Genomic DNA, 18,376 nt, shown 5'->3' on the forward strand with positions numbered 1-18,376 from the left:
GTGCGCAAATAGCGTAAGAATATGTGTCGTTGACGTCACCCCCCATGCAGCGGGGATGAAAATTCATCACTTCAGAGTGTTTAGTCCCCTACACGCCTAAACTGGGATCGCGGATTAAGTGGTTAGCGTTGACTCGGTGCGAGTCAGGAAGGCTATTACTGGTGCAGCCGTGGGGTCTGTTGATTTTTTTAAATTATGATTTTGGCCGCCGAGCCAAGTACCTTAGATTTGCATTGACGTTTTGTTTTCATGCCGCGGAGCTATTTGTATGTATTTTAAATTTAAAGGACTTGCTTGTAGGTTTGTGTGTGTGTTATGTTTGGCACCTTTCCGGTTGTACCGCGTGTCTGTGAGAAAACTGGAGGGGAGGGTTAACAGGTGGGCACGGGTGTTGATAAAGCGCAACTGCCCTGGTAATATGTCACATGATTTTCCCATACTAAAGCAACCTTCGGGGCCGTGGTTTTGTGGTTGGCGCAGTTAATTGTTTGAAACACGTTGTCAGACCGCCATCACTACTACACACTATATGAAAAATATTTGCCCCCTTGCGATTTCTAATTGCCCCCTTAGTAAACTGTTCCTGGCGCCGGGCCTGGTGTCAGCCCTGTGATGACCTGGCGACTTGTCCAGGGTGTACCCCACCTTTCGCCCATAGTCAGCTGGGATAGGATCCAGCTTGCCTGCGACCCTGTAGAACAGGATAAAGCGGCTAGAGATAATGAGATGAGACTTTAAAATAATCACCTGTGTATTTATACAAAAACAATTATCCGCCTCAGGCTCCGTGAATATCGGTGAATAATAATCTCGACTTCATCTCAGTTATTGCTTGGTCTTTATGGGAAAATATCAGACCGCGGTCTTGACAGTATGGAACAACCTTGGTCTGATATTTTCCCATAAAGACCTCGCAAGCAAGGTTAATAAGGAGTTTATTATATGGCTTTTTTTATTTCTAAGATTAAAATAGATGCTCATTATAATGAGGCGTGACGCTGCTTTCAGTCATGTCATATTTAATAATAATAATAATAATAATAGTTTGGTTTTATATAGCGCCTTTCAAAATACCCAAGGTCGCTTAACAAGGTGTCAGTGTAGAAGTGTGTGTGTGTGGGTGCATATAAGTGTGTGCGTGTGTGCTTGTGGAAACTAGGAGCCAAAGGCCTCCATGAAGAGATGGGTTTTAAGGTGTTTTTTAAACGCTGCCAGTGAAGGAGCATTCTGGATGGTGTTGGGTAGCCTGTTCCATAGAGAAGGAGCAGCTGCATGGAATGCTCTATCGCTGGTGGCCTTAAGTCTGGTGCGGGGGATGACCAGCTGGCCCTTGGATGAGGACCGCAGGGATCTTGATGGGGAATAGGGATGGAGGAGATCTTTGAGGTAATGGGGTCCCAGACCATGGAGAGACTTGTAAGTGAGGAGGAGGACTTTGTAGGAAATGCGAGATTTAATGGGCAGCCAGTGGAGCTGTTTGAGAATGGGGGTGATGTGCTGCCAGGGCCTGGTGCCTGTGAGAATCCTGGCAGCTGAATTCTGAACATATTGCAGTCGGTCTGTGATCTTATTCGGCAGACCAAGCAGGATGGCATTGCAATAGTCTAGGCGGGATGATATGAAAGCATGAATAAGAGTCTCTGTAACAGTGTTAGAGAGTGAAGGCCTGAGTCTGGAAATGTTGCGGAGGTGGAAGAAAGCAGATTTGGTGACATTTTTGATGTGGGACTGGAAAGACAGTGATGAATCCAAGATAACACCAAGGTTACGGACTTCATGAGATGGGATGAAGGAGCAGCCATCGATGTTCAGATGGAGATCCCCAACCTTCCTGAGCAGTGGCGCCGGTGCCACCACCATGAGCTCGGTTTTACTGCTGTTCAGTTTGAGGAGATTGTCGGTCATCCATGTTTTGATATCACGCAGACAGTGAGTGAGCGGTGTTGGGGGGAGCTGAGCAGAGGGTTTGGTGCAGATATATAGTTGTGTGTCATCAGCGTAGCAGTGGAAGTTGAGACCATGGAAACGGATGATTTGTCCAAGGGGGAGCATGTAGATGGTGAAAAGAAGGGGGCCAAGCACCGAACCTTGCGGAACGCCGTGGCTGATGGTTGCTGTAGTGGAGCGGGAGTCATTGAGTGTGATGAATTGTTTCCGGTTGGATAAGTATGAGTGGAACCAGAGGAGTACTGTGCCAGATAGTCCAGTGAACTCTGAGAGCCGCTTCAGGAGGATGGAGTGAGAGACTGTGTCAAAAGCTGCTGAGAGGTCCAGGAGAATGAGGATGGTGATGAGTCCATTGTCTGCAGCAGTGAGGAGGTCGTTGGTAATTTTGACAAGAGCAGTCTCTGTGCTGTGGTGGGCTCTGAAGCCGGATTGTAGTGGTTCAAAGAGCTCATGGTGGGACATATGCTGCTGAAGTTGGGCTGCCACTGCTCTTTCCAGGATTTTACAAAGGAAAGGAAGGTTGGAGATGGGACGATAGTTGTTGGGATCGTCAGGGTCCAGACCAGGCTTTTTCAAGGTGGGGATGACAGCAGCGGTTTTGAAGGTGGTGGGCACAACTCCAGACTGTAGGGATGTGTTAATGATGGTGGTCATGGTGTTGCAGAGGGTGGGAAGACATGATTTGACCAGGGTGGAGGGCATGGGGTCCAGGAGGCAGGATGATGACTTGGCTGTGGAGACTAAATCGGTGACCTGGGCATTGTCCAGTGGTGCAAAGCAGGAGAGGTAGTGCTGCGGTGGACAGGCAGCAGGGGTGGAGATGTCCTGCCATGGCTGGTGGATGCCAGGAGGCTTGTCATCATGGGCTTGGTTTGTGGCCGGGGATGTAGATACTAGCTGCTGGTGGATGGTGTTGACTTTTGCGATGAAGAAGTCTTGAAATCTGGAGCACAGTTCAGCAGGATCAGATGGTTGGGGTGAGTGAGGAGGACGGAGAAGGCGATTGATAGTTGAGAAAAGTTTTCTTGGGTGGTGTTGCTGGTTGTTGATGAGGGTGGAGTAGTAGCGTGTCTTGGCTGTGGTGAGGGCCTGCTTGTAGCTCTCCACATGGTCCCTGTAGGCCTCCAGGTGGACAGTAAGGCCAGATTTTTTATAGAGTCGCTCGAGGCGCCGCCCAGATTTTTTCATGAGGCGCAGCTCAGAGGTAAACCAGGGAGCTGGACGGGAGAAAGAGACAGATCGCGTGATGGTAGGAGCCAGAGTATTCAAGCTGGTTGAGAGTGCTGTGTTGTAGTGTTCGACCAGGGTGTCCACTGGGAGGGCAGTATCCGGGGGTGTGAGATGGTTCGTTAAAGTTTGAGAAAGAAGAGGCAGAGGAACATTCTTAATGTTGCGGAAAGTGATGGACCGCAAACGGCGTTGTCTGCGGTGGGGTACCGGGATGGAAAACAGAATTGCCTGATGGTCTGATATGGCCAGGTCAATGCATTGAAGATGTAGTGGAGATGAGCCGGTGCTGCAGACTAGATCGAGGGTGTGTCCTTTGCTGTGGGTAGGGCCATGCACATGCTGAGTGATGTTGAAGCAGTCCAGAAGGGCCATGAAGTCAGCTGCAAAAGAGCAGCTGCTGTTGTCCACATGAATGTTGAAGTCACCCAGCAGGATGGTAGATGGGGACAGGGGACACACTGCAGCAAGTAGTTCAGTGAGCTCAGGGAGGAAGCAGGAGGAGGCTTTAGGTGGTCGATAAATGAGGACCAGTTGCAGCTGAGCAGCGCCAATCACTGAGAGATGGAGGCATTCAAATGATGATGCACTGACGGGGTGTTCTTTAACCAAAAAATCAGAGTGGTGTATGATGGCGAGTCCACCACCGCGGCCGTGGCCACGCGGCTTATGGATGTATGTGTAACCGGGAGGGGTGGCTTGGTTGAGGCTAACAAAGTCCTGCTGACTCTGCCATGTTTCGGTTAAACAAAGGAAGTCCAGTTTTTTCTCTGTTATCATGTCGTGAATAATGATGGCTTTGTTGTTTATTGATCTGATATTCTGTAACATGAAGGAGGCAAACTTGCTGGTGGATGCAGTGCTGTCAGTGCAGACTAGGTTCCGGAGAATGACAGGTGGTGGACGTGGCTTACGTTCAGCACGTCTGTGCTGTGCTGGGATGCGGAACAGATGACAGGAATAGCCGCAATCTTGGAGTTGTAAACAAACTTCTGGCGAACAGCTCTGTGTACATATGGTGGACGGCGCAGGAGGTGAAGAGATTTGATAACCTCAAGACAGCATGGAGGAGACAGAAAGACAGAGTTGAGTTCAAGGAGTTTGCCTACAGTGTATTTGTAATGTAGCGGAGTCACGCATGCAGAATAAACAGCTAGCGGTTTCAAAACTGAATTTCACTTAGCGGTTTCTGAATGCTCTACATTGTTCATTTCTTGAATAACTTGTTGACTCTCCCTTGTCTTTTGTGTTTCGGCCATTTGTGATTCCGTTTAAATTTCTAATTGTTCTTTTTTTGTCATTTTATTTCTTTAACAACATTGAAAGCTGGCACCCTGGAAAGAAAGTCCACAATCGCCCATGGGCATTATGGTAAAATACTGCCCACCAAGGAACCAATCAGAGCGCGTGATTTTCCCGGAAGTAGCTCGTGCCACATAATCACTGATATTCACCTCACCTTTAGTGAATAATTGTTAAGTATTAGTTATTTTACAGGTGATGTAGCCAATTTTATGGTTTATCCATTCCATAGTCATTGATGTATCTCCTCTGTAATCCAGCTCAACACATTTAAAAAGGACATTTTATACTAAATGTGCTTTGAAACATCAGAAATACAGTGGGGTAAAAAAGTATTTAGTCAGCCACCAATTGTGCAAGTTCTCCTACTTAAAAAGATGAGAAAGGCCTGTAATTTTCATCATAGGTACACTTCAACTATGGGAGACAGAATGGGGGGAAAGAATCCAGGAAATCACACTGTAGGATTTTTAATGAATTAATTGGTAAATTCCTCTGTAAAATAAGTATTTGGTCACCTACAAACAAGCAAGATTTCTGGCTCTCACAGACCTGTAACTTCTTCTTTAAGAGGCTCCTCTGTCCTCCACTCGTTACCTGTATTAATGGCACCTGTTTGAACTCGTTATCAGTATAAAAGACACCTGTCCACAACCTCAAACAGTCACACTCCAAACTCCACTGTGGCCAAGACCAAAGAGCTGTCAAAGGACACCAGAAACAAAATTGTAGACCTGCACCAGGCTGGGAAGACTGAATCTGCAATAGGTAAGCAGCTTGGTGTGAAGAAATCAACTGTGGGAGCAATTATTAGAAAATGGAAGACATACAAGACCACTGATAATCTCCCTCGATCTGGGGCTCCACGCAAGATCTCACCCTGTGAGGTCAAAATGATCACAAGAACGGTGAGCAAAAATCCCAGAACCACACAGGGGGACCTAGTGAATGACCTGCAGAGAGCTGGGACCAAAGGAACAAAGGCTACCATCAGTAACACACTACGCCGCCAGGGACTCAAATCCTGCAGTGCCAGACGTGTCCCCCTGCTTAAGCCAGTACACGTCCAGGCCCGTCTGAAGTTTGCTAGAGAGCATTTGGATGATCCAGAAGAGGATTGGGAGAATGTCATATGGTCAGATGAAACCAAAATAGAACTTTTTGGTAAAAACTCAGCTTGTCGTGTTTGGAGGAGAAAGAATGCTGAGTTGCATCCAAAGAACACCATACCTACTGTGAAGCATGGGGGTGGAAACATCATGCTTTGGGGCTGTTTTTCTGCAAAGGGACCAGGACGACTGATCCGTGTAAAGGAAAGAATGAATGGGGCCATGTATCGTGAGATTTTGAGTGAAAACCTCCTTCCATGGGGGCGGCACGGTGGTGTAGTGGTTAGCGCTGTCGCCTCACAGCAAGAAGGTCCTGGGTTCGAGCCCCGGGGCTGGCGAGGGCCTTTCTGTGTGGAGTTTGCATGTTCTCCCCGTGTCCGCGTGGGTTTCCTCCGGGTGCTCCGGTTTCCCCCACAGTCCAAAGACATGCAGGTTAGGTTAACTGGTGACTCTAAATTGACCGTAGGTGTGAATGTGAGTGTGAATGGTTGTCTGTGTCTATGTGTCAGCCCTGTGATGAGCTGGCGACTTGTCCAGGGTGTACCCCGCCTTTCGCCCATAGTCAGCTGGGATAGGCTCCAGCTTGCCTGCGACCCTGTAGAAGGATAAAGCGGCTAGAGATAATGAGATGAGATGAGATGAGACCTCCTTCCATCAGCAAGGGCATTAAAGATGAAACGTGTCTGGGTCTTTCAGCATGACAATGATCTCAAACACACCGCCCGGGCAATGAAGGAGTGGCTTCGTAAGAAGCATTTCAAGGTCCTGGAGTGGCCTAGCCAGTCTCCAGATCTCAACCCCATAGAAAATCTTTGGAGGGAGTTGAAAGTCCGTGTTGGCCAGCGACAGCCCCAAAACATCACTGCTCTAGAGGAGATCTGCATGGAGGAATGGGCCAAAATACCAGCAACAGTGTGTGAAAACCTTGTGAAGACTTACAGAAAACGTTTGACCTCTGTCATTGCCAACAAAGGGTATATAACAAAGTATTGAGATGAACTTTTGTTATTGACCAAATACTTGTTTTCCACCATAATTTGCAAATAAATTCTTTAAAAATCAGTGATTTTCTGGATTTTTTTTTTCTCATTCTGTCTCTCATAGTTGAAGTGTACCTATGATGACATTTACAGGCCTCTCTCATCTTTTTAAGTGGGAGAACTTGCACAATTGGTGGCTGACTAAATACTTTTTTGCCCCACTGTATACAGTGCCTTGGCTAATCAGCCTACATCATATGAACACTTAAAAATAATACACTGTATTTGAACAGGTTCTTTGTGTTTTACTGTTTGGGAAGTTTCTTTGAAATGTTTTAGTAACTTGAATTCTAGTATTTGAGACCGATGGATAGTGAACAGATGATTCCTGAAATTTTGTGTCTCGTTATGTCAGATTGCATAATGTCAGGAAATGATTTGGTGTCATGAGGTGAAACCGGAAAACTCATGAATGTTGATCCTCGTTATGGATAAAAGAATTATTGGGAAAGTCTGGGCTGAAGTTAGACAAGAAGTTGACACAAACAACTCTCCACTTCTATGTACAAAACATTTATTAACAGATTCACTCCTGATAAAAAAAAGAAAACAATAAAAAAAAATTCAATAAATTAATATGAAAAGCCTTAGAGTGGGTCACAAGTAGGCATGGACGATCATGAAACTAAGGCTTGTATTGCAGTGTGTTCTAAGGCAAACACCAAAACACTCACTTCCATGCAGTCTTTTAAACACGATCAGACGTCGAGTACTGCTCGACTTCCATTCACCACCGAATCCCTGCTGCCATCCTAACAGCCTCTCCAGTGCTTTATTAGATTAAATAAAAGTTCGTTAGCTGAGCCCTTGGAGGGCAGAGAGATCGAGTGTTCATCAGTGCACACTTCAGGAGGAAATTTACCCAGAAAGCTTCACAATCTGATTACAATTTCCTTTTCAAAACAAAAATTGTGCACGTATTGTTTAAATGCATTTGCTCTGTTCATGTTTATGGACCAAACCTTTATTCCGCTAGCTAATTAGCAAAGTAGCTAATTACCACTCCATATACAGGACCAGTCAAAATGTTTGGACACACTTATTACTATGAATTATTCTCATTAAGATAAAAGATATTCCTTTATTGATCCCCACGAGGGGAAATTCAGGATCACTACGAATGAGTAAAATATGTCCAAACGTGTGACTGGTACTGTTGGTAGCAAATCATCTAGCATGATAACTAGTCAAAATGTTAAGTCACCATGCTTGGTTATTCAGCAAGCTGAAAGGACTGTTGGCAAAGTTCTTAAAATATTATTTCAGCTACATTGTAGGGTTTGGGGTTTTTTTGCTGCCAAGTTTGATCTCCTGACCAGAATATTTCGTCGAGGAGGTTGCGTCCAAACAAACAGTCTTAATTTCTCCTTCGCCACACTACGCGATGTCTTTTTTGTTCCTTTCTATTTCAAGTAGTCAGGGAGGAGATGGGACCGAGTTTGATGGGCGACAGGAAGGAGGTAGGGAAGGAGAAAACGGATGACTCGAAGCTCTTATCAATCGTGAACTCGTCACTCTTGTGTTCGTCATCGTCGTTTTCGATATTGCTGTCTGTCGCTGACGCCAGAACCTCGTTCTCAAACTGCAGCAGCTGCCCCATGAAGCTGAAGTTGGGGGAGACGACGGCACGCCGCTGCCTCACTGCGTCGAACGCCTCCTCCAGGCGCAGCCTCTGCGTCTTCATCAGGTACGCCATGCAGATGGTGGGTGAGCGCGAAATGCCCGCCTCACAGTGCACCAGCACCTTTCCGCCTTCTTGCTTCACCTCGTCTGGAAAGGACAGGAAAAGCAAGAGCACTTTAGATATGACCTTTGAATAACTTTAGAATACTTGGAAATAAAATACTCTGCTATATTAATGTTATCCAGTGTTTACCGATATGGTATGTGCGATGAAATGGAATGTAATATAATAATTTCAGTAGAAAACTACATGCTCCAGGATATTCCAAACCGATATTTTTATTCAAGGCTCACACTGGAGGTGTGGCCTGAAGTTTAACAAATGAAATAGATTTCCATCAGGAGTTTTTGATTTACCGCGAGTTGGCCTAGTGGTTAACGTGTGCCTCTCAACCAGGAGTTCTATTCGCAGTCAGGTCATACCAAAGACCATCATCAAAATGGTACCTACTGCCGTCTGGTGAGGCGCCGCAATACAGATGCAAGTAGGGAGTCAAACTCTCGCAGTTACCAGAAGACCAGCGCTCCACTGTAACCCCAGCTATGTAATAGGCGAGAGACCGAGGGCTATAGAAACAGAGATCGACGCCACCCAGTGTGCCTTAAGGGCCTCGTTAGTACTGTACTTTGAGATAAGTGTCATCTCATCTCATTATCTCTAGCCGCTTTATCCTTCTACAGGGTCGCAGGCAAGCTGGAGCCTATCCCAGCTGACTACGGGCGAAAGGCAGGGTACACCCTGGACAAGTCGCCAGGTCATCACAGGGCAACCATTCACACACCTTCACATTCACACCTACGGTCAATTTAGAGTCACCAGTTAACCTAACCTGCATGTCTTTGGACTGTGGGGGAAACCAGAGCACCCGGAGGAAACCCACGCGGACACGGGGAGAACATGCAAACTCCGCACAGAAAGGCCCTCGCCGGCCACGGGGCTCGAACCCGGACCTCCTTGCTGTGAGGCGACAGTGCTAACCACTACACCACCGTGCCGCCCTGAGATAAGTGTAATTATATCAAATATAGGATGTTCAACTGGTAGCTACAAGTTTCTTATTTTGTTAGTAACATTCACCTCATAGCTCCAAACATTTCTTGGCTGATGGACTACATCTGTGATAATTTGTAGATAATGCAAATGGTCATTTTTAGCAAAACTCTTACTTTAACCAGAAGTTGGATGATTACACACACACACACAAAAAAAAAAAAAAAATCCTTAAAAATAGCACAGATTCTTCACAGTTTTGGACTTCCACATTTCTGGGCTCTTACTTTGTCTGTTTAAAATGTCAGATATTTTTATTCTCTTGTTTTTCCTCTTCCAAGTAAAGTGGCTTATGCTTAGTCTGACTCATAAGATTATGTCGAGCCTTACTCAGATCTCACACACACGTCTTTTGCAGGTCATTCACTAATCAGGCCTTCAGAGTCTAATCCATCATTGTGCACCATCTCTCTCTCACACACACACACACACACACACACTTTCCCTTCCCACTCAGTGTGTGTGTGTGTGTGTGTGTGTGTGTGTGTCTAATCCAAACAAAACCTGCTTGAGTGAATCATTGCATAGCCCATGAGGCCATCTGCGTGCGCGCGCACACACACACACACACACAGTTGGAGTGTATTCACTGGATATAATAAGATTCTTTATTATATATGACCCCTGTTTTTGTTGTGACACAATGTTGACATTTTCCACTCTGGCCAAACACACAGAGATCAGGTTAGCCGTCAATGCTAAATGTGATTACGGTGTAATTTTAGCCAAATTAAGCCTTTTCTTAATAATTTGACGACACATCTGAGGTAAATGTTGATATTCCCAACAAGTATAGCTCATTTTCACTGTCTTTATGCCTTGACAATATATAGAAAGACTTTATTCTGTCCGATCGAACAAAATCGGTAGCCAAAAAGCATTAATATAGCTCATGCTCAGTGTTGATTGTTCTTACATCCTTAAATCACTTGAAAATGGCAGATACATGGTTCACAAATTTCTTTGTTTTAATATTCTTTTGAATTCATAGTCCCAATTTGCACAAGAACTTAATGCGTCATCTTCGACGAATGGATGAAAAGCGTGCAAATGTTTTACATTTATAAAAAGGACTGTTCAGTGTCGGTGCTTTGTAACAGTCCGAGATAAAGCTCTTTTTCAACAGGACAGAGGAGTTTGTTCGTGAAGACGACAGGTTGAAGACTATAAATAGCCAAGTAAACACCTTGATTTAGACATTAGTGTTTGGGAAATGATGCCTCACGGGTTATCCTATAAGCACCGACAGGTGTGAGAGGACAATTGGCAGGAATTTTAAGTACGCTTGCCACACCCAGCCAACACACACCACACACTCCTGCTACTAAAGCACTACTCATGCACTGACACACCAGTCACACCCCTCATCATGAAGCTCATGCAACGATGACTCAAACCACCAGGTTTTTGTTTCCTCTTTTCCTTTTCTGTCTCGAGCAGAAAGCGCTGAAGGCTATACTCCTTGTGAAGGAGAGCAAGCGCGTCAGCTTTTACGTAAAAGCTCATTTTTAGCTTCAGCATGCCTGTAGCCTTGGCCGGCTCAGTCTTAATTTAAACTTGCCCGAATAAATGCTGATCTAACTTTAGACTTTTTTTTTTCCCCCCTCTCAACTCAATTTTTTATATAACTTCCATACAGACGAGCATCGATATTTGCTGTCACAATAATCACACAATTTCATCTCAGTTTATCTGTGATTAAACGTTAGGCTCGGATCAAAACTGAAAAAAAAAAAAGCCACAAAAAACTCTAAACGTGTTACAATCATACGTTCTGAAATTGTCCTATAATGGTGTCTGGAAAGTACAGAAATTCCCTTGACTCTTTCCAAACACACCCAGGAAAGTGTGTCAAATTACCAGCTACAGAGTTCAACTGGGCTTTAGGTCAGAGAAATTAAACATCAGCTATATTCTTTTTTTTTTAATAAATAAATAAATGCTGTAACTATTTATGAATCAAGCCAATGGGACATGAGTGGTTAAATCATAAATAGAAGATGATGATTAATGGTCAGGAAGGTGTGTACGTGTGCGTGCGCTCACCAATGAAGTCAATGGCCTCCTGGAAGTGTGAGCCGATATCGGCTGTGTGACTGTCCTCTATAGCAATGCGTTTGTAGCGTTGTGGCCCACCGGCGCACTGCCAGTCCCGCCGTGACACGTTCAACAGTGCCGTGATGCGCAGCTCATTCAAGCAGTCGTGTCGACGTGCATGGTGAGCACTGCCCAGGTACAGGAAGGGCAACAACTCCACTGGACCATCCTAAAAACGTCAAAAGAATCATTTGTAAGTCAACTGGACTTGATCATGTTCAGTAGAAATCAACACCCAAATGGTTTGAATCACCTAATTCAATAAGCGAAAGAATCAGTTACATGAAGGAAACAAAAGGAGTTGGCTACAATTTGTAAATGTGACCAGGGGTCAGAACATTATTTTATGATCGACTCATTCAAGACCAAAGGTCAGAGATAAAACAAGCGTCTGATGTCAGTTGGGAGTCTTTGAAATGAAGTCAGGCCTCTCTCAGAGCACCACAGTGAACACACCCTCACCGGCCACTTTAATAGGAACTTGGTCTTGATTCTAAGATTCCTATTTTTAGCTGGCAGTCCTGGAACCCAATGTGTTCTTATGCTGTTGCATGCTGAGATGCTTTTCTGCTCACCATGGTTGCAAAGAGTGATTCTATGAGTTATCCTTCCTGGCAAAAAAGCTCAAACCAATCTGGCCTCTGACCTCCCTTATCAACAAGGTGTTTGATTCCCCCTACAGAACTGTCGCTCACTCAGTCAGTGTTTTGTTTTTCACACCATTCTGGGTAAACTCTAGAGACTGTTGTGCGTGTGAAAACGCCAGGAGGAGGAGATCAGCAGTTTCTGAAATGCTCAAACCAACACCCATGCCACAGTGAAAGTAAGTCACACAGATCACAATTTCTCCCGTTCTAATGTTTGAACATGGTCAACATTCACTGAAGCTCTTGATTTGTTTCTGTATGATTTTATGCATTGTGCTGCTGTCGGGGGATCGGCTGATTAGAGAACTGCAGAAAACAGTAAGTGGGTGTATGGGTTTGTTCCTAATAAAGTGGCCAATTGACAATTCTAAATATATCTCATCTCATTATCTCTAGCCGCTTTATCCTGTTCTACAGGGTCGCAGGCAAGCTGGAGCCTATCCCAGCTGACTACGGGCGAAAGGTGGGGTACACCCTGGACAAGTCGCCAGGTCATCACAGGGCTGACACAGACAACCATTCACACCTACGGTCAATTTAGAGTCAACAGTTAACCTAACCTGCATGTCTTTGGACTGTGGGGGAAACCGGAGCACCCGGAGGAAACCCACGCGGACACGGGGAGAACATGCAAACTCCACACAGAAAGGCCCTCGCCGGCCACGGGGCTCGAACCCGGACCTTCTTGCTGTGAGGCGACAGCGCCAACCACTACACGCCCCTACAATTCTAAATATATTGATGTTATGTTCGTCCAGTAGGACTTTCATAACATCACACACATCACATCACATTATCTCTAGCTGCTTTATCCTTCTACAGGGTCGCAGGCAAGCTGGAGCCTATCCCAGCTGACTACAGGCGAAAGGCGGGGTACACCCTGGACAAGTCGCCAGGTCATCACAGGGCTGACACATAGACACAGACAACCATTCACACTCACATTCACACCTACGGTCAATTTAGAGTCACCAGTTAACCTAACCTGCATGTCTTTGGACTGTGGGGGAAACCGGAGCACCCGGAGGAAACCCACGCGGACACGGGGAGAACATGCAAACTCCACACAGAAAGGCCCTCGCCCGCCACGGGGCTCGAACCCGGACCTTCTTGCTGTGAGGCGACAGCGCCAACCACTACACGCCCCTACAATTCTAAATATATTGATGTTATGTTCGTCCAGTAGGACTTTCATAACAGGTTAAAAAAAAAATAACGGGCTTAAAAATGAACTCAATTCTGAAATTTCTTGTCACGCCCTGTTCTTCTGAATAAAAATACAACCAAAAGCTCTAAAACATGATAATGTGGCGATCACATGTTTTTAGTATTAGTCTTAAGATAAGTGTCACTTTTCCAAAACGTACAACTAATAAATAAATAAATATAAATAAAACATGCATCTCATTGGCCATGAATAGTTGCTAGAACGGTCACCTGATCTCATTTGCATACTGAAGGGACTTTGTCTCATTTGCATAATAGTGTATTTACAGCCAATAGGGTGCTCTGAGAATTTGCATAATAGATGAAGTTGCTAGCCAATCGCGTGATCGATGTCGTTTGCGTCACGATGATGTGTGACTGTTTTGAGTCTGTTAGCAACAGTTAGCATATTTGAGAATTCCTTGAACAAACTGTGCATAAATGTTATACAACCGAATATTATTTAATATCTCCTTGTTTGTTTTCATTTCATAAAAGTGCATGTATTTCTCTGAGGTGTGTAAGGAAGAAGGCTGGGTCGGTTTTACCTGAGTGTAATCGGCCCCGGGCTGCACTTCCGCCGTGTCCGGCGCGCTGCGGTCCTGAGGCGGCTTGGCCTCGGTGCACAGCTCGGGGTAGTGCGCGTGGAAGCTCTCGTAGCCTCCTGTTCAAACAAAACAGGGTTCAAGCATGTGTTTTCAAAGAGTGTTGCTTCACAGTGCACTTTATCATCAGGAACCAAGGAGGACATGGCAGCAGCTCGCACTTCCACCAGACTCACAGCCGCCCTCAACTCGGGTTGCATTAAATCTGACTTCATTAAAAGGTTTTTCTTCTGAGTGGATCATTCTTAGAAATATTCTCAACACACATATCTGGTTTGCTTCGAGTCCACTCACTTCTGTCTGTCTAGCTCTCTGGTATGTGACAGGGTTTTTTCCCCCCCTCTTTTAAAATTATTATTATTATATTTATGATTTGTTACACTCTGACTCATCTTGGCTTTGACGCACAGCAAAGCGTGTCTGAGAAACTGCGCATGCGCAATAACACCAACACTCCATACATTATTACTGACTACAGTCAAGACTGCCCAAGGAGGAGTTCTTTTCCAAGTTTTTTTTTTTTTAAATCAATCAGACATCTGGATTGTTAATCCTGACCTCTGAATATAATCTACAACACCGAGATCAATTGCAGTTCCAGAAAATACTACTAGAAATAATCAGGACCGTGTACAGAATGTGACATGCGATGGAAGTTATGAGAATTCAAAACACATGATGACCTTTTAAAATAAAAAAGTAGTCTCGTTGGAATAGTGTTTCTAAAAAAAAAAGGTCAGGAACATCCTCACGTGGGAAGTAAATGAAACAGATGGGAATGAGTTCCAGCCAGAGACTAAACAGGACGTTAGTGTCGGACCTCTGTGTTTTAGACGAGATCTTGAAAAAGATCCACTTCGGCAACAAAGAGTTGAACCGCTCACCCTTTAGGAAGCAGATGTTGGCACAGCTGGTGAGGTGCGCGAGGCTGTGGATGGCGAGGCGAGCCACGCTGTCCTTCTTCAGCTTGTGGAGATGCGGCGTGCCTTCATCCAGCGCCACCACCACCGACACGCCGCCCTCCCGCAGCCGGAACAGCGCCTCTTCGTCCGGTACCACGAACCGCAGCGGCACCGGAGCTCCGCGCGACCTGCGCACCACCACCGAGTTCAGGTTCACGTTCACCGAACCGCGCACGCTCGAGCTGGCGAACGCCAGGTACGGTCTACAGTCCAGGATTAAACACTTCCCGCTCTCCTTGCGCAGGATTTTCTTTAAATGGCGGCTGTCTATACTCAAAACCTTCATGATTACTTATTATTAATAATAATAATATTCCTATAATTAGCTTCGTTCCTGTATTTGCGCGCGAGGGTGACCTGGTTCACTCAGCCGCTCCGCGCGCGCACATTTCCTTTGAGGGGATTCCGTAGAATTGCTTTTTATATCAATGGAACCGCCGGTGTTTGACGTCACGGACCATATATGGACACCGGCAAAAGAGTAGCTGATTCGACACCGCCTACTCCGCGCCTAGCCCCGCCCCCTGGCTTTTCACCACGTTGCCTTGTTTGTAGGATTCCCCTCTTTTCTCTTATCGCCTTTAATATTCTCATCTCATTATCTCTAGCCGCTTTATCCTGTTCTACAGGGTCGCAGGCAAGCTGGAGCCTATCCCAGGTGACTACGGGTGAAAGGCGGGGTACACCCTGGACAAGTCGCCAGGTCATCACAGGGCTGACACATAGACACAGACAACCATTCACACCTACGGTCAATTTAGAGTCACCAGTTAACCTAACCTGCATGTCTTTGGACTGTGGGGGAAACCGGAGCACCCGGAGGAAACCCACGCGGACACGGGGAGAACATGCAAACTCCGCACAGAAAGGCCCTCGCCGGCCACGGGGCTCGAACCCGGACCTTCTTGCTGTGAGGCGACAGCGCTAACCACTACACCACCGTGCCGCCCCGCCTTTAATATTTATTCAATCAAAATATTCTACACATTTCTCTTCTGGACTGCTATATAAATGCATTGACTATATATAGTTCACACAAATCCAAGTGTTGTTTCGTGAAATTTCCTCCAGGTCAGTTATCTTAATCTGGCAACCCTGGTCAGTATTATTTTATTTATGAATATGAGTCATCCTTGAAAGTGCCAGCTGTGTGCATATTCTGCATTCCCCTATATTCCACTGAACATCCCTTTTCTGGATTTCAACACACTTTTCTGCATTGGAGAACAGCACACATTCCAAACAGCTTTTCTCATACATTTCCAGAGAAGTGAATGGATGATGCATTGTTTCAGAATTTTCTCTCACTGTGAGGCAAATTCAGGACGTTTCTCTTCCTCTCAGTGCCCACCTGCCCCACAATGACTTGTAGTCTAATCCCTTAAGAGCTAATGCGATTATGCATCACTTCGGCTCACTGTAATCAAAGGCCTAAAAGAAAGAGGTCATGTTTTTTTGCAAATAAATATTTCAGACCAGCTCCACACACTCACCTGTATCTTTTCTTGTCACTACAGTGGTCCATCTTTAATGTGCCTGGTAGTGTTGGGTCAACAGTGAAAGCTCTGGGGTCAAACCCCAGCACAACCAAGCTGCCACTGTTGGGCCCTTAAACAAGATCTTTAACTCTTTCTGCTCCAGGGGCGCTGTATCATGGCTGACCCTGCACTCTGACTCCAACTTCCTAACAAGCTGGGATATGTGAAGAAAAGAATTTCACCGTGCTGTCATGTACATGTGACAAATAAAGGCTTCTTCTTCTTTTTCCCTTTCACCAGGGAACATGGATATAATGCCACCTTTAACACGACATGCATCTTTCACGGTAGAACACACTTCAGGGCGACAAGGTCCATTTTATATAACCCTTAAAGGTCCCATGGCATGGTGGTTTGTTGATGCTTTAAACGGGCTCGTGGAGGCTTCCGGATGTTATATCCGCAGCCTTTCTCGAAATGAACCCTCAGCACGTAAATATAGCCTCCTGGGAGAAAGCCCCATTTCAGCACTTTTCCCAGTGCGTCGTTTTGCTAATGAGAAGCAGGAGGCGGGGAAGGGTAGAGGGTGGGGGCGGGCCATGGGGGGAGGGGCTTGACCAAGCTGCACACACACATACTCGCTGCTATCAGCGCCTGTAGCCACGCTGCTAAGACAAAACCCCGTTCTCCCTCGGACTCCTTTCGTAAACTCAACGTGACACAGAGAACAGAGAGTGAGAGTGTTCGGAGTGGTAGTTTACGAACGTATAATACCCTAGGCTTGAACACGCACTCCATAACCAAAGAGGATAGAAGCAGCAACTACAACAACATATCGCTTATCCAACAGAAGACATGCATTGCGGAGCAATAGTCAAACATAAGCTCATAAGTTACAGTCAATTTCCAGACTAAACTCAGTTTAACAGAGCATGCTGCATGCTCTTTAGTTTCGTAGCGCAGATTACCTGGCTAACTGCAGGAAGCAGTTAGCTGCACAGCTAATGTAGCCATTGCTAGGCTAACGCACCGATTTTAAAACACGGCAAAACGACCAGTTATACACTTACTTGTTCGGTGTTTGTGGCTGATGCGGCAGGGATGCTTGGTACGGACCCAGGCTTCAGTGACAGTTGATGTGCAAAACCTGCCCTGTACTGTCCCAAGTTGTGGAAACATTCATCAGGAAAATGCTTCCGACAAACATACACCGTCTTAGGTAGACTCGACGGCGTATTATTGGAGTAAATAAAATTAAGCCACTGCGTCTTCAGGGGCTCTCCCGTCGGCAGTAAAAACAGACTCCTTTCTGTGTTGTCACATCCATGTACAGCGCAATTTCCATGTTTCGCTCGCTTAGGTGATGCCATGTTGTTGTGTCCTCTATGGTCTCCTCACTACAACTGGGCGGGGCAATCCATACAGTGGGTGGGAATCCAGAGGGGGGGGCGTAGGGATCATCTCCCTTGCTGACGTAGTAAAGGGAAGAGTTTATCAATGCGCCATTTTGACGCGCCATTCTCAAATGTTGGGCATAGTTTGGTTTACACATTATGAAATTTCTAGCCACTGGGGTGACTTAAGAAGGTCAGAGGAACTCATTTTAACGTTAAAAAACCTCAGAAAGTGAAAATTTCATGCCATGGGACCTTTAAACTGCAGTGTGTATGCATTTGCATGTGCGTACAAGTCCGATATGCATGACTATTATTGAATGTAGGTGCGCATGTGTGTCAGCATGAATTCATATGAATGCATTCCTGCCTGCAAGTGCTCTCTGTGTGTGTATGTGTGTGTGTAACAGGAAGAGCAGGTTGTGATTGGATTAGAGCAGCAGGCAGCCAGCCATATGGCCTGGGTGTAAGCTCTCGGCTGATGACATCACACAGCTCGAGGGGAACACACACACACACACACACACCCTCAAATGATCAAAACCAAACCACAATCTCACAAAGGCTTCATAATGGATAGTTTCTGTCTCATATCATGAAACATATAAAAAAAAAAATATCATCACTC

General features: G+C 45.7%; 1 protein-coding gene across 1 annotated transcript; it reads right to left on the reverse strand.

The window, feature by feature from the left end:
- Positions 1-7,119: 7,119 nt before the first annotated feature.
- On the reverse strand, positions 7,120-15,258 carry dusp5 (dual specificity phosphatase 5). The gene is made up of 4 exons (XM_060911273.1): positions 14,799-15,258; positions 13,858-13,973; positions 11,406-11,625; positions 7,120-8,395 (listed from the first exon to the last, which is right to left on the reverse strand). The coding sequence occupies exons 1-4, from the start codon at positions 15,160-15,162 to the stop codon at positions 8,034-8,036; spliced, it is 1,062 nt and encodes a 353-aa protein (XP_060767256.1). The 5' UTR covers positions 15,163-15,258; the 3' UTR covers positions 7,120-8,033.
- Positions 15,259-18,376: the final 3,118 nt, after the last annotated feature.

The sequence above is a fragment of the Neoarius graeffei genome, chromosome 27 (genome assembly GCF_027579695.1).
Source record: "Neoarius graeffei isolate fNeoGra1 chromosome 27, fNeoGra1.pri, whole genome shotgun sequence".
NCBI lineage: Eukaryota > Metazoa > Chordata > Actinopteri > Siluriformes > Ariidae > Neoarius > Neoarius graeffei.

What these genes read in the sequence shown, in the direction of transcription:
- dusp5 (XM_060911273.1), bottom strand. Translation starts at nt 15,162, where the DNA reads ATGAAGGTTTTGAGTATAGACAGCCGCCATTTAAAGAAAATCCTGCGC. An exon ending in CAACATCTGCTTCCTAAAGG is followed by an intron (nt 13,974 to 14,798) that starts GTGAGCGGTTCA and finishes TTGTTTGAACAG; the next exon opens with GAGGCTACGAGAGCTTCCAC. An exon ending in GGAGGCCATTGACTTCATTG is followed by an intron (nt 8,396 to 11,405) that starts GTGAGCGCACGC and finishes TGTCCTTTCCAG; the next exon opens with ACGAGGTGAAGCAAGAAGGC.